General features: G+C 38.5%; 1 protein-coding gene across 9 annotated transcripts in view; it reads right to left on the bottom strand.

Moving 5' to 3' along the window:
- Nucleotides 1–17,356, bottom strand: part of Ehbp1 (EH domain binding protein 1) — a 288,954-nt gene that overhangs the window by 37,881 nt on the left and 233,717 nt on the right. For 4 of the 9 annotated variants that reach the window (XM_052734711.1, XM_052734710.1, XM_052734713.1 and 1 more), the window contains 5 exons: nt 13,820–13,927; nt 10,047–10,171; nt 7,711–7,849; nt 7,448–7,554; nt 4,620–4,743 (listed from right to left, as the gene is read on the bottom strand). In XM_052734711.1, coding sequence (XP_052590671.1) covers nt 4,620–4,743; nt 7,448–7,554; nt 7,711–7,849; nt 10,047–10,171; nt 13,820–13,927 — 603 coding nt within the window. The remainder of the gene's footprint in view (nt 1–4,619; nt 4,744–7,447; nt 7,555–7,710; nt 7,850–10,046; nt 10,172–13,819; nt 13,928–17,356) is intronic. The other 5 variants (XM_052734717.1, XM_052734718.1, XM_052734716.1 and 2 more) reach the window with 2 other exon arrangements.

The raw sequence follows: 17,356 nt of genomic DNA, 5'->3' as shown, positions 1-17,356 counted from the left end.
AGTATATTTAAATGGCCAGTTGAGTGTTTGCACCCAATGGTCTAGGAAAAGTCCCGTTTGGCCTGGGATTGAAGGTTGTTACCATAATCCAGTTACTCATTGCTTAAGGCTATAAAGCTGAAAGTTCCTTCATAGATTTAATTTTTATATTCAAAATATTATTACTTAAAAAATTCCCCACATTACTAGGTGAAAACTTACTATATTTAGAGTAAGAAAATATGACTATCAAATAGAAACCAATCAGAAATGGAGAAGAATTAACATTCACCACAGTAACATAATCTGCAGCACAGTCTCAGGATTCAGAACATGCCCATTATAAACTGCATCCAAGGTTACAACTTGCTGAAAGAGTCACTGGTGCAGCACTTACACAGTGTCAGCTTGGAATATATTTACTATGTATTTCTAATTAAGCTCTGCTGAGAGAGCAGGGGAAGGTAAGGAGAGAACATGAATGAGTGAATCTGGACTATCACCAACTCTGGATTAACTGAGCCACCTGATAAGGAACTACTGCGTAAACCCTTAGGCTCGCCTTGTCCCTGCCACTGATGGCCTTCCCAGCTACTGCTTCTCACCTGCGGCACCCTCTCACTGTGCTCCATGACCCACCGAGGGTCTCTCTCTCTCTCCTTGTTAGAGCGGCCTGTCAACCTGCCAGGAGAAGGTCCAGCAGTTTGGGCCTCCATCCAATTTCTTCCTCCCCCGCTCCTCAACCCCCTCAGACAGGAAGTCCTTAAAGATCAGAGCTACTCAAGCTGGAGGGATTTAGAACTGGGGTCCAGGGTAACTATTAGTATTATTTAGTTATAAGAGAGTTTCATTTGGAAAATGTATTCTGATTTCTAAATTTCACAACTCGACCAAGTACAGAATTTCAGTATGATCCAGAAATCCTAATCCTAGGTGTATATGCAAAAGAATTTAAATGGTGTTTCAAATAGATATCTACACATAAGTGTTCACACTGGTCAAAAAGTAAAAATAAGAACTGTCAATCAAATGCTGAGTGTGGTGGCGCATGCCTTTAATCCCAGCACTTAGGAACCAGAGGCAGGCAGATCTCTGGATCTCTAAATTCAAGGCCTGACTGGTCTACAAAGTGAGTTTCAGAACCAGCAGGGCTGTTACACAGAGAAACCCTGTCTGGAAAATGATTCCTAGAATCCACATGGCAGCTCACAGCTGTTTGTAACTCCAGTCCCAGAGGCTCCAATGCCCTCATCTAGTCTCTGTGAACACTAGACATGCACACACATGGCAATGCAAACACACAGCCCAAACTTCCACACATATAAATAGAACACTGTCCATCAATAGCTTGACAGATAAATGGAATGTGTATACATGTACACTAAAATACTATTCAACCACAAAAAAGATGTTGAACCAGAACATGTCGATAGCACAGATGAATCACAAAAACAATATGTTAAACCAAAGAAGTCAAGCACAGAAGGATACATTGTTCAATTCCACTCACATGAAACATCTAGAATAAAGTAATTCAGAAACAAAGTAGAAAAGAGTTCTCAGGGGTTTGTGAAGAAAGAAATGGATTTCTACTTGAGTGACAACTTTTGTATACAGTGGCAACAATCATGCAATACCGTGAACACATTAAATACTATAGAACTGTACACTTTCAAAGGATTAATTTTAGATCATGTGGACTTTTTAATCACTAAAAATGTTGACTATAGCCAGTATATACAGGGATATAGGAAAAAAGCAGACAAATGGGTATTTCACAGTAAAAGGACACGGTGGATGCTGAGTGTAAGGGCATACGTGATGGCCCAGCACCTGCCAGGCCGAGGCAGGCAGGAACAGAATGAGTTCTAGGCTCGTGTGGGCTATGTAATAAGACTCCATTAAGCAGAAAACAAAATGCCAGACGGTGGTAGTGCATGCCTTTAATCCCAACACTTGGGAGGCAGAGTTTGAGGCCAGCCTGGTGTACAGAGCAAGTTTCAGGACAGGCAGGACTACAGAGAGAAACCCTGTCTTGAAAAAAAAAATCAAAAGGCAGAGGGAGAAGAAGAAATGATAGGGAAAGAGATGGGAATCAAGAGCTAGAAAACCTGAAAAATCTATGCGCAAGCTGTAACTCTGTCTTTACTAATAAGGGTATCTTCTAAGTTTAGTTTTTTTAGTATTTTGCACACACACACACACACACACACACACACACACACACGCCTGTTGTGTTGAGTATGTACAGGTCAACGAGACAGCTCTGTGGCATCAGTTCTGTCCAGCTTCCCACGGGCTCTGGGCATCAGACGCAGGCCGTCAGACTGGTCCAGCAGGCACTTTTACCCACCGAGCCACCTTTCTGGAGCCAAGGTCATCTCCAATGCGTCATTTCCCCTATGTGAGCCTGAGTTCCAACATGTGAAGAACACGCTGTGCTTATCTCCAAGGCTGAGATTCAGAAAGTACACCAGTATCTTTAACACACCAGGGGAGAGGTACTGCTAAAATGACGAAAGTTGGAATGTACTAGAACCCCGAGAGAAAAAAAGACAATTTGGTGCTTTTGCTCTCTAGCATATGATCCTGTTTCATATACTAACTAGTTTTTATCTTAATATGTTCTTTGCGCTGGAGGAGGCTTCTTACAGTCCGAGGTGATTTTTGGAGCTTATCAAGTTGGGTCAGTTTTCGTCTGAATCTGCAGCAGAGACCTAGCAGGATAAAATTCTGTCTTGTGAATAAGGGATATGATAATCCCCAAAGGGATTCTGGAATCAATCTGTAGTCTATAACCTTCAGCTAAAACTGATCTCTAGCTGGAGAAGGCCATTTCCAAGCTCCACTGGTGATACAGGCTGGGAAGGAGAATGTCAGTTTCTTTTGATTAGAACCCTCAATAAATCATGTATGAAAGAGAGAAAACAGGTAAGGCTCCTTGTATCAGGTTCATATAGTAACATACACTTTACTCAGTTCAGTCAGCAAAGGAAATCTTTTTCTATTTGTCAACACAACATAAAGCAGGAAGTCATCAGCCACCTTAAAATCGTCAAGAAAATAATTCAAAATTATTAGAGAAGTTATACTATCACATATTTATGTTCTTATAGCTAGCATAGCTAATATATTTAGACTTCTTTAGAAACCAAAGAAAAATATAAAACAATATATTAGGTTATAGAGGTGTGCCTACTCCATACAACTGTACGTACAGAAGGCAAGCCACGCATGCCACACACATGGCTTGTTGGGGGACTGACAAACATGGTCTGGTTACTCTGGTGCAGTGAGGAGGGCCATGACAGGACACTGGTGGTCTGAATTCTGCTCATAGTTTGTGCTTGGTGATCCGTGTGACCCTGAGCACCTGCTACATCTGTCCCTTATCAGCATGAGAGGTGTCAGCAATGACTTCCTCCAAAGGTTTTTCTGTTTTAAATTTTAAATAGAAGAACTTATTCTCCCAAGTCTAAGAAGTCAATATTCAGGTAAAATAAGCCTGAGTTCACTCTCCTGAAGAGAAGTGAGGAATCCTGAGTTCCATTACTGTCTTGGCAGGATCTGGGGTGCCTCAGAAGCAGCTTGGGAGTTCTGCAGAACATGTGAAGCTCACTGGATCAGAACAGGCCCAGGATCCCTATTGGACTCATTTCTGATGTCACTAGAACACGCATTTTCAAATATTCCATCTATAAAAGCTTATAAAAATAAAAGTTTTATTAATGAATACTTTGTAAGAAAGCAGACAGGAAGGCTCAGGAGAGCTTCCCAATGCTAATCCCGCTGTTCTTTACAATAATCACAAAACTAAACCAGCTAATTGGAATAGATATTTAACTCTCATTTTTGGTAGGTTTTCATAACATAACTTACCTTGAATTTGTGTGTGTGTGAAGGATCTGAACTTAATTTTCAACTGTTATCATTTTGTCTGAGTAATATTTTAAAGAAACACACGTGCACATGCACAGAGTTCCTTTCCAATAGCTTATTGTGCTCTTAGATCTATACAATCTCCATTGGCAATCAGCACTAAATGCCACTCTGCCCTCTGCTTAGGAGCTAACTTGCTGCGCTCACCCATCTTTACAAACCTTGCTATATACTTTAATCCTTTCAAATGCAGCTACGACATAAAGTATTACAGACTTTTAAAAACCTGTTCTCTTGAAAAAAAAAAAAACACTGTGGAGCATCAGTAACCAGATAATATTCTCAAATTTCAGTGATCTAGTCCACGGAGCCACCCTACGCACAGCACTCTGCTTCACGCAGTACATGGCTTTAGCTGGCCAAATCTTTTTTCCCCCCAATGAATCAGTAGAACAGTAAAGATCTACTTTTTTTTTAAGCAGTGGCATATCAATGAGGCACAGATGTGTATTCCAACTCTGCATGGATGAGCACACTGTTCAATAGTGCTGGCTCACACGGTATCAGGGCGAGTTATCACTTCCCATGAAGGCACTCTTATCACCAGGGCCCAGAGAGGTGGCTGCAAATCGCAGCCTTTTTATTTTCAAGGCAGTTTTGCTGAACATTCAGGCTTCAAAGATTCACACTTCCAAAACTCTATAAGAGTTTGTGAACGCTCAATTTGCCAAAACTGTTTACAGTGTAATTGGGCACCGTACCTGTGTCCATGAGATAGCGGAGGCGCTTCTCCACCAGCGCGGCACGGGTGTCAATTTGCTTTTGCTCATTCTCTAGTGCTGCCAATTCTCCTACAACATACTGACTGGTGTCTTTGAACCCTTTCTGTTAACGAGAACAAACAGGAAGGGGGAAAAATCACTTGTAAGTTGCATTTTTCCTTTCTACAAACACTTAGTAAAGCACTTACCTAGAGAAGCGAACACACACTTAGAATCAACCTTAGTACCAAATCCCACTCCTGCCTGTGATTTAGGGATCTTTCATATGCATCAAGTATAACAAACTGTTGCAAAGACCGAACATTTCAGCTATTGAGTGTTACATTTATAAATTTACCTCCAGATTTGCCAGATATAAAAAGTTAACAATGAGTGAGATGGCCTTTTCCTTAGGATTAAGTCAGTGATTTAGGTATGAACAAAATGGGGAATTTTCCCTTTAATGACTATTAGAACAGATCTTTCATTCAAAAGTACAATATATAGAAGCAGGGTTTTACTATGAAGTTGATCCTTAAATTATCTAGAGAGAATCAGATTTCTTTTGTAGAAACAAACAAACAAAAAAGATACTTTTTTTGCTTATGTGGAAATTATATCATTTAAAATATTAAAAAAGTAAAAAAAAAAAGATGACAAGTATGGTGATATATGCCTGTAATTCCAGGATGCAGGAGGCAGAAAGGCAGGTAAAGTACTTAGGTGTCCAAGGCTAGCTTCATCTGTGTAAGCTCTAGCCTAGCCAGGGCTATCCAGTGAGGCCCTGGCTGAAAAATCAGACACCAAAGGAGACCAAGTTTGTAATATCTCCATAGTTTCTTCTAGATAGACTCTGTACACCACTGAGTTGAAATGTTACTGATCTTTAGGGCTATAAATTTTAACCAGGCAAATGGTCTCAAACCTTGCTACTTAGAATATAATTCAATTAGTTTACTGTTTAATTTTCTCTTTAATCAAATTTGTATTTCTATTTGAAATTTTACTTTCATAGTAATCCATAATTTAAAAATGGTCTTATAAGTTTTATTTGAAACAGAAGTTCTATTATGGAGTACCAGTATAACTTTTAAGTTCTAATTTTCATATATATATATATATATATAATATAAGTTTGTATATATGATATTGTTACAGCTAATAAATAAAAAGCTCTCCTTGCAACTCTTGTACCCTTTGACATTTCTAGGTATTAAACGATGGCTTAGTGGCTACTCATCACTACCACTATCATCAATATGCAAAGCATTATCCATTCAGAGACAGAAGCGGTAGAGTCTCTTGTCAAATGCTTTCCAGCCCAGGAAGTACATTGACTGCTAGGAAAGCTGGGACACACTATTTTAGGCACTTCTTAAACAAGGAGCACAATCAAGACTTACAATTATTATAAATTCTCATGGTCAATAAATATGTTCAATTCTACTAATAACTTACTTTCTGAACTACTTAAAAACTGCATTCATTTGTGAAGTCAATTTATAACTTTTACTTGTTAAATTGATTATGGCAGCTGATAAATTTAAAGTTAAAATGTTTTAGAAAATCATAAATAATCTGATAGTCTTGTAGTCACTGATACAATGTCACCATATTGTTTAAAGATTCACACAAAATGGAGTGTCTATTTCAATGTGTGTTACTGGTAAGTATAAAATTAAGAATAACTTGGGGGACGCTTCTCCTACTAGCCAGCACAGTATTTCTAAAGGGGCCTTTTCTGTCTCCAGTCCCATCCAAAGGGATAAAACAAACATTGTAGTTTGCAGACAATACAAACAGAAAAGCGGAAATTGTAGCAAACACTAGACTTCACTGCGCAGTACAAATTCATATCAGATCTGTGAGTCCTGCAGTGCTGTGGGCAGTCGTCAGACCCCTTTAGTGTGAGCACACACCACACATACACATCCTACAGCTCACTAAGCTACGCCTGCTTTCTCAAGATACACCAGGGATATTGTTTTTGTACTTTTCTGGGTCTCCTAAAGGTGAAAAGTAGAAAATGAGGCACCTTTAGAGTCCCAAAATGCTGCTGATAACTTCAAGTTGCACTTAAATGATTTTAAAATTCCCAAAAACATGATTTTTAACAGTGAAAATATTCAAACTGTAGATAATACAAAAGTAACACCATTAAAGAGAGCTGTGCTTCTCTCTAGACAAAAATTCAAGTTAAAACTTGTTCTCCTTGCTTCTGTCCCGCAGCTGTCCATCAAAAGCAGCTTTCTCCCTGCGGTCTATCAAATATTTCCCTCACAAATCAATTTTACACATGATCAGCCCATACCCCTACTGAGCTGAACCTCCCCGTTAATTAAGTGAAGAAATTACCATATATATTATATTAATGCAAACATCATTCAGCTAGTAATTCACGGCTGATCTGGATAATGGAAAGGTTGAACACCCATTAACCCAAGCCAACAAAATGGGTTGGCTGAGAAATTCTAGCGGGTCTCATGTGACTTCTCCCTCTGACTGCAGCCCTGCGGTATCTGCTATTGTAATAATTAAAATCCTCCCGGTAGATCAATACTGGAATCTCTTTATGGGAAGTGCCCTGATGGAAATGTCTCAAGGAAGCTGGGGCTGTGGAACTCTGAAAAATTCATTTTTTTTTTATCTGACAATTATCACCACACTGCAGACTAATTCAGCAGCGTACCCCTCTCACACTGCTTTGAATGCACTGGAGATTGACATCTTAAAAAACCTAACATCTCATTTTAACAAATAAAGGCACTATTTCCACATACAGTTTGGAATTATCAGCAATCATGAAACCACACAAAAAATTAATATACATTAAGTACTTCATCTTCTGATGGCTTCCTCTGAGTTTCAGTTATTGCTGTCTTCTCCGCATTTCCTCTCTTTGTATCTTCCTGGATTGATCTCTGTCTTTTCATCTCTTAAAAAAAAGGGGAGAGGCATGTAAAATTATTATAAAGCTTGATATTTATATATTGAAATGTGGCTTTACATTATCAGCATTTCTCTATTTAATACATGTACACCTACAGTTGAACACTGTTACACCATGAGACAGTTCTAAAAGCATTCCTACCTGGTCTACTCTCAACATACTGACTGAAAGACTGGAGTTGAGTTTTCCTGACTGTAGAATCCTTGTTGAACACAACAGGATTTCTGAAACGTTCTGGTGCTTTTTGTAACCGCTCAGTCCGAAGATCTTCCCCGCCATTCTAAAAGCAAAAGAACAGACAGCACAACAGTTCAGAATACGGAATTACATGCCAGGGAGGGAGGTAAGTTTTACCAATTTAAGATAATGCTGACTTTTCTGAGCTATCTGGCAGCATTTTAAAGTACTATAAATAGCAGGTTCCTTGGCCAGTCGGCAAAAACTTTGGAACACATGGTTTAAACCCTTGACGACTTTGATGTATCAGAGACTATGAGCCGTGTGTCTTCCGCTGATGATAAGCATCATTAGAAGCCATGTTACCTCCTCTGCCCCTTCTGTTTGTAGTCCTACGGACTCGTATGACAAGAAGAAATAGTCTCCAATTTTATGCCCATTCAGATAAACCATTAATGCTGGGTGAGGGCTAAAAGGCAGGATTATAACACTACCCCACTGAACTGAATTTCATCAGCTATAACTTTCCAAAGCCCGATTTGTAAGTAAGCCCTTTACAGCCAAGGAAACTACAATTATCTTTTCTGGAGCTTCCTATGTTAATACTGGTAACAAATTCAAATGGTTCTATCAACAAGAAATATCCCAGAAGACTGAACCACCGCAGTGTGTGGAAGCTGCAGATACCGAGGTGCTGTGTACCAAACAAATATTTCATTTTATACCTAATCTTTTATTATTTTTATTAAGTGTTTTGAAAGTAAATAGGGAAAGGCTAAGATGCATGACTAATAGCTGAGCCTGCTGAATGCTGAAACTGGTTATCAAAAGCTACCAAGACTTTGCCCTTCCTCTGCATTGAGACAATCAGTAATGAGGGAGCCCTCCAATGGCCTATTCTCTAGCCTCAAGGAGGCCTGGGATACAGAATCCTCCAGGGAAGGTAACAGTTTATCCTTTTCCACAAACACAGAATGCCTCATTTATAAATGTGTAAACTGCATTTTATTAAAAAAATAAAAACCCAAATCAATGCTGAAAGCTGCAAGGGAGCAGATGGATGCTTGCGTTCTTTCTAAACACCATTTTCAAAACCTCAACTAAAGAGAGTCACACAAACGCAATCTGTTTAAAGTCTATGTTTTGTTGGAATAACTTTTAGAAATTACTACAAAAGAGCTGTCTGGAAAACAAAACCAGTTTCATATATGTAGATGACTAACTTATAAAAATTAAACAATTGTGTAATTTTAAAAAAGTTGTCTGTTGCGTTTATCATTATGATCAATCTTTTAATATCTTAACTAGGTAATTAAGTTACAAATACTTTTGGCTTTAATTTTTTAAAGTATGATTTTTTTTACTGTTATTTTAATGATTATCCAATAGTCTAAAACTCAAGTCTTTACTAAGATAAACAAACATGGCTAATATTTTTAGGGCTGGCAACATGCTAAAATATCAGTATGATTAGCCAGTAAATCCCATCTTAAGAAAGCTTTTTATGACTAGGAACTTCTGCCACTTTACAAATGTATTCCTCTAAACCCACTAATTCAGTTAGCCTTTTCAATCCATTGTATTATTCTTAGGCAAGCTTCATTCTGCATTAAATCCAGAGCAGAAAGCTAAATTGAAGGAAAAAAAAAAAAGACACCAGACCCAATCCAGGCTTCCTTTTATTCAGAGATAGAGACGAAAAGTCTTCTGCCTCCACCACACACTTTTAATCACTAATTTCAGACACGACCTTACAGGGAGCAATGAGAGCCATTGTTTTGGGGCTTCAAAGCAGCTCTGTCAGGGGGAGGAAATCCTTTCAGTCAGCAGGGCAATCCCCATAGTCCGCAGGTGGGTGAAAAGTTACACAGGACTGCTGTCCCCAAAGCTGGAGAAATGCTAATGATAGAATGTGGGGAAAGGAGGTGGGAAGCTTGGGTGGGGACACTATAGAGAGCCTGTAATAACAATAATGACATGAACACAACGCCACTTTGTCTAAAATGTTACAGTAGATAAGAGTCATAATGGCACAAATCTCATACAAACAACTGCTTTAAATTCAACCCCATTACCATCTTCAGGTATGACGGATTCTTAGAAATAACACTAATTGCTCATTTGCATGGGTAAAAGGTTTAGACAGAAAACCATGCTAGAATTCTCTCGGCAATATTCTTCTTAGCAAAATCAGAGTTCAAGAACAGTTTCTGTACACCCTCGAATTGCTTGAGACAGAAGAAACAGCAGTCTCTCTGGAGGGAAGCTACTAAGGCAGCTCTTAAGTTAGGAAGACTTACCTTTACTCCTTGCTCCGAGGTATCAGTTACAGCTTTCTGGGCAGCACTGGAGAGCGAGTTTACCACCTGTGGCTGGGCTTCTAAGAGCTTCTTCAGCTTCAAGTCCACCAACTTACTATTTTGTTCTGATAAACATGCAAATACCATGAATGACATATAAGCGGACTGAGATGCACAGGCTACCAATTTTAAGTGGCATCACAAGAATATTATTAAATTTCAAAAGACATTGGGGCTAAGACAACACGTCAGACTAGACACATGGAGAGCTCTTTTGCTATATATTTTACCCTTAGGGTTAATCCCTTCAAATATGGTCAACATGCCTAAAGATAATGAAGATACGGCTTCATTACCTGAAAAACAGAAACACATCACACACACACACACACACACACACACACACACACACACACACACACACACACACACACTATATACATTATACACAATAAAACAACAAACTAGATTATTTTTTTGAGATTGGCTCTTCCCCTATATTCCTGGCTAGCTTGGAACTCACTATATAGAAAAGGCTGGGCCTGAACTTGCAGTGATCCTCCTGCCTCTGCCTCCTAAGTGCTGGGATTACAGGTGCCTGCCACTAACAAACCCTGACACTTGAATTTAAATTCTACCATTTCAATTATTTTAGTATGTTAATTTACACATGCAATATCATCTTGAAACATGTTATTAACATGATCTTGGTAACATACACACTGTCAGAATCCAGTGTTTAAGTGTGTACATATATATATACACCCAGCATCAAAATAGTGTATGTTTGCAAATACTTTCCACTTAAACAGCAGAAATACAATAAAGATTATCATGATTTCAGAATGTATTAAATATAGATTGAAATGGAAAGCAACTAAACTATGGCTATAACTTTTCAAAGGAACAATTTCAAATTATTTTACCAAGTACATTAATCGCTAATAATAAAGTGGTTCAGAAATGAGTTGAAACAAATATTTCTACTTAAAATTCACACAAAGTTTTTTTTTTTTTAATAAAATGGTTTTGTAAAAGACATGCCAACTTTTGGAGAATGGTATTTTTCACAAAGATTAATAACTTTTCTAATTATAATATTCTTAATAAATGTCATTATCATTACTTTCATGCAAATTTTTCAGTTTATACTGCCAGGCTCCCTTTTTAAACAATATCTGATGAACTATGGTCAAACCAAGATAAAGATTGAACAATTTATTATTAAAACATTATGACTTTTATATACATATTAAAAAAGGAATTTTGGAGAAAATAAAGCAGGATAAAAATCACACTATTTCTGTGTGCTTCCAGATTCCAGTTTGTATTCCTATCTTTTGTTACCATAAGCACAGCTATGGATTGCAAAGCATGTGTCTGCACATGCCTACACTTACGGCATGCTGAAGAGCTGTATTGGTTGTGGAGAAAGTTGGGTCACACTGTAATCCTAGAAGCTGGGAGGCTGAAGCAGGCAGATTGCCAGTGCCAGGGTAGATTAGGCTAATACAGGGAGGTCCAGACCAGCCTGAGCTACAGTGAGAGTCTGTCTCAAATAAAACAAAACCAAAAATCCCCAAATAACACCAAATAGGAGATGGAGACACGCTTTCCTTTTCAGCAGTGAATTTTCTTAATTTTTAGTTTTTATTATTTACTTATTTATGTGTGTGTGTGTGTGTGTGTGTGTGTGTGTGTGTGTGTGTGTGTGTGTATCTGCTTGTATATATGTGCATGTATGCCTGTGCCAGACACTGACACTGGATGTCTTCCTCAGGAGCACCTGATGTTTTTGAGACCGGGTCTCTCACTCAGTGAACCTGGTACTCACCCTGTGGGCTAGCCTGGCTGGCCGGCAAGCTCCAGGAACCCACCTGGGGTTACAGAGCGGGGCCTCCACACCTGGCTTTTTACCTGGGTGTTGGAGATCTGTACTTAAGAGACCCATGCTTGCAACACAAGCACTTTCTTGAATAAACCATCTCCCCATCTCTGAGAGAATTTTTCCTAAGTGTAAGAGTCAAACTTGCCAGGATTAAAATTAACCAGATTTTTAAAATATCCCACAAAAGTTATAATAGCTAATTTTTCCATATTACCTAAGAAATGGCTATTTTCCCCTGTCTTTCTAATCTACTTTAGAAGGACATACACACTGCTTATTTTACTAATTTTATAATTCCATAGTTAGAAGTCAATCCTCAAGTCCTCAACAGCAACCGGTTATTGAGCATTCTTTTCCTTCTCTCCCCCCTCTCTCTTCTCCCACTTAGTTTCTAAGAAAGAATTTTGTGGTAATTATAAATGGAGGACAGGCAGACAGCAACAAAAATATTTTCTTAAAGAAAAACTGAAGATAAGTTCTACTGCTTTTAAGAAAGCAGCTGGAGAGACGGCTCAGCAGTTAAGAGCATTCATTGGCTGCTCGTACAGAAAACCCAGGTTCAATTCCAAGCACCCACATGAAGGCACTGGATGTAATTCCAGTTCCAGTGGATCTGATGCCTCCTTCTGGCCTCCACAGTACTAGGCACATAATATGGTACACAGACATACCTGTAAGAAAAGCACCCATACACATAAGAAAATAAAAATAAAAAAGGTTTATTAAAAAAGAACTCAAAGGTAGTTTTAATTTTGAGCTAAACATTTAAAATGGTTTCCTCAAATACTAGAATTTTCTTTCACTATTTCAAGCACACTGGCTGCTATACAGAAATGGTATATCTTAATACTGAGTCACGAGGGAGGGACTGAGAAAGGCCCTGGGTTTTCTCAAGTGCTCCTTGTGGTTAAGAAGGCCTTGGATGGCTGTGTCCTGGAGAAGTAACAAAGCAGGTCAGTCTGTAAGGACACGTCAGAGGTGGGACAGCGCGGCTGTCACCCACTGACACCGTGCTGGACAGGACACTTAGGAGAACTCTAAAGAGGATGCCAGCGTTGTTACTGCTGCAAGAATTCAATTTGAGAAGCTTCTCTGGAGCCACTCGGCATCTGCAACTCTGGACTGCTACCTGCTGCTTCTTCTGAAGGCACTGCATACAGAGCCCACACGAAGACAGCATCTTCACAGTTTAGAGGAGAATAAAGACAATTGCAGTGTGACTCACTGACTTGATAGAAGATGTGACGTTAATCTAATTGTCGTCTGTACAAGGAGTTTTCAAAGTGTCCTACTGTAATCAATTGCCCACGTAAAACAGCCATAATATTTAAAGTAAGCAAGAAACTTGCAAAATAATACAATTAAGACTACCTATTTTGAGAGAAAAATCTCACAATAAAGCCCAGGTTGGCCTCAAACTTGCATGTAGTCCAGGTTGTCCTGGAACGTGCTTACTCTCCTCCTACCTTGGCCTATATACCCAGTACTGCCATGATTAGTTCTAAACTAAGTAGGCATGATCTACGGTTTTAGACTTAGATCTGAACTATTCCATAGTGACTGCACATGTGGTATAAAACATCACATCACAACCCAGAAGCAGTGAGGAAGCCACTTCCTGAATGCCTACCAACTGAAACTTAGAGTGATATTAGCAATAAAAGAACCTATGTCATCATTTACTGTATCAACATTAAGCTATTTGAACATTCAACTGGAAACAAAATAATATAAAAATTAATGGAAGGTGGATTTGACTAAATGATCAGTGAGGGCATAAGACGTAAAGAGACTACAAAAATAAATTATTATTGATGAAATATAAAAATATAATGATAAAGCTTGCCATGCAATAGGAAACAAAACATTTATAATTTGAAATTACCGGGAGTATCAAGGTCACTTTCTATATTAGTAAGTTCATCTCCACCTCCTACAACAAAGCCTTCAGGAATGTCCTCGTTAGTATCTATCTCAATATTATCATTTTCATCTGTAAGAACATGTAGCAACAGTGTTAGTATATCATTTGTATCTTTGTCCTTAACTCTAAAGAAGAAAAACTAATATTTCAATGACATGCTCAAACTCAAGTATGACAAAGATAAGCAAGTTAAGAACTCAGTTTAAGTCACTTTTCCACTGTTGGATAACAGTTATACTTTACATTCTTATGTCAAAGCTGAATTATCACATCAAAGCAAATGCAGAAGTTTTGACAATTTGCCACCCACTGTCTCTGAATCACTGAGCTCATTAAGTCCTTGTGTTTTACCGTATAATCTACTAATAATCTCTAATACAATAGCATATGAAAATAAAGTTGATTTGGTGAAAAAACACCCAAAACTCCGAGTTTCATTTTTTTTTATCATTTACTAGATAATTTAAAAATGCATAAGCACATCTTTGTTTGATTTTTGGCTTTCCAATCAGCTACCGAGAATGCTAATAACAATTACCACTTAACAGACTTCCCATCCACTGTATGAGCCAGTTAGAAGAAGAAAACAACGAAGAACAAAAAGACTGGGAAGTGCCTCCTCCTGGCAGGTGGGAACGTAGACACAGAATGGCTGCTGGGAGCAGCAGCTCAAGAATCACATATGTGACTACATCACCTAAGCATGGTCGGTTGCTGAGAGTTCTTTTCTCATCAACTACGCCCAGCACAGCTATGCCACTCGTTTTCTGAAGGTGAACACCTTCACTTCATGGTCCTCAAAACTTCTCCAAACAATTCTGTAGCTCAGCAAATGAATTAGCAAACACTTCCAAGTGCTAAAAAGGTAATCAAACACTTTTCTAAAATAATCTGTGCCAGAGACATTAACTATTAATGATTTCAGGAGAGCTAGTTATACGTGGCTGCTGTCAATCAGTCACCATTGATTATTACTAACCACAATTAATCTAGAATCAAAGCACAAAATTCAATACTCATTCTTTTACTCCAAAAAACAAACAAACAAACAAACAAAACTACATTAGTGGTTCTCATCCTGGGAGGTCACATATCAGATATCCTGCATAGCAGATATTTACATTACGATTTATAACAGTAGCAAAATTGCAGTTATGAAGTAGCAATTAAAATAATTTCATGGTTGGGGGTCACCACAGCATGAGGAACTATATTAAAGGGTCGCAGCGTTAGGAAGGTTGAGAACCACTCTGTCTATAGTGTTCTGTTATGTAACTTGCAAAACACTATACTAGATATTGAGGAGGTAAGTTTTTAATTTAATATTATAATCACATTGAAGTGATTATAATACCATGTAGGATCAGAGTTATGGGGTAAAAAAGAAGGCACAGAGCAACTCCAAAGATAAAAAGGTTACTCTTTGCCAGTGACACCAGGATTTCTTTCTTGGAGGTAGGAACTTTAAAGTTAGGCCAACTGAGGGGAAGGCATTACAGGCATGAAAGTCGAAGGTAGGCTCTGTTCTGTCCACTTGCTCAGGCATACTAAAGGGAAAGAACAGAGGTAAGGCTTGAAGGGTACAACGGGAGTCAGCCCAGAGGGTGGAACGGGCAGCTGAAATGTTAGGTGGTGGAAATGGAGAGATGATGGAGCTCAACAAGATTATGTACTTTTCAGCCCACCTATCTGATTGTAATTGTGAAGTGTGTGTAGTTCATGAGCAGCAGTAGCAGTACCTGAGGCCCTTGCCGTGTTAGACAGCTTCAATATGACACCCACAATACTGTTCTTGATTACACTTTTGTATCTTCATGGGAAAGAAACAGCATCGTAAGGACCTGGGGACAGAGGATGCTATCCGTGCAGACAACAACATCATCCATGCCAAACTGTTGACCTAGCTGTTGTACTAGAGAACAGAAAAGCTGGAGGTGAGAAATCTAGGTTGGGAACTATTCTGACCTGCAGAAGCAGTATGGAGAGCCTAACTTAAAAAAGGTGTAAGATCTGAAACTGACTGGACACTGGGGTGTGGGGAAGGGGTAAGAGGCGAGGCAAGCACTTTGATCGAACGCAAACAATGGTTCTGCCATGGAAAGTGGGGAAGAGCAGAAATGCGGATGGATATGGGTATCTGTAAGTTGTCAAGTCCTGGGTCATGTTAAACAGGTGCCATGTGTTTTTTCCAGAAAAAAAAATAAAACCTCCATTATACCACTCACCAATAATCTAGATGGATTAATTTAGTATTGCTAGACTTAACAAAAAATGATTACTGTTTTGGAAGACAAAAATAAAAGCTGATCCATCAGCTTATCCTATGAATGAGATTTTATTTGTCAATCACTAACCAGTTTTGAAATGAACGTTAAATTCTTTTCAGCAGTTAATGCAGCATCTTTCCTGACCAGTGGGAATACTTTAAAGGTACTGTAACAGAACTCAAGTACATGTTTGTTGTGTGTGTGCACACATGCATTTATGTATTAAAAGACACTACATCTATGTCCATGTATCTACACACACATCAATCAATATAGTCTTCATGGCTAACCATGGAAAATCTAGTAGGTGAGTAGAACCAAAAGCAGAGATCCAGTACACAAATGGAAGAGACAAGTATGGGCTGTATTCTGTGTTTACATGTGTAGGGAAATGAGATATCAACTACACAATAGAATGTGAAGCTATGTGCTGGCTGACAAGGCACAATCCTGTGAGCTAAATAAAGTTCTGGCAGTGTGCACCACTATAGCACAGCAATACTGCCAATCTCACATTCTTCTTTAATAGGTGAATGGAAACCAGGACACCTGGTGATAAAACGGTCTACAATGCCAAGGAAAGAATCCTAGGCCATCATTAAAAATATGTTCGGAAAAAATAAAAGATTCAGAAAGAAGTTTCTCACTTACCCCCTTTAAAAAAAAATATTCTCAACCAAGGTCTCCATGAAATTCAGAACTTTCAGAATTCTACAGAGACCAAACAAAAGATAAGAAATGCAATACAAACATTATAGTCCTAATAGAAGATGAAAATAAAAATCATTGAAAATCTTTAAGACTTTATTTTGTCCCAATGCATTTCATACTATCCCAAGTTATCATGGGGACTGGATTCCTATGAATCCATGTGAACTTTGGATATGCTACGTAAGGATCAGCAAACTATTAGACAGGGACAGAATTCATCCCACTGCTTTTGAGGGACAGATAAAGCTATGTCTATTCATTCAAATATAATTTAAAGCTGCTTTCAGACTACAAAGGCTGAGTCGAGCAGCTGTGGTAGAGATCAGGTGGTCTGTAAGAGTAAATTTACTCTGGCCCACAATATGTTTGCTGAATTCTGGCTTAAACAAGTGGCTGGAGATGCTAGACAGGCAGGTGCATATATATGTATGTATGTATGTATGTATGTATGTGTGTGTGTGTGTGTATGTATGTGTGTGTATATGTATGTATGTATGTTTGAATTTCAGAAAGACTTTCA

The sequence above is a fragment of the Peromyscus californicus genome, unplaced genomic scaffold (genome assembly GCF_007827085.1).
Source record: "Peromyscus californicus insignis strain IS unplaced genomic scaffold, ASM782708v3 Scaffold_13__1_contigs__length_99412109, whole genome shotgun sequence".
In the NCBI taxonomy this organism is placed as follows: domain Eukaryota; kingdom Metazoa; phylum Chordata; class Mammalia; order Rodentia; family Cricetidae; genus Peromyscus; species Peromyscus californicus.
Note: the sequence above shows the minus strand (reverse complement) of the source record. Positions and strands in the feature narration are given on the sequence as shown.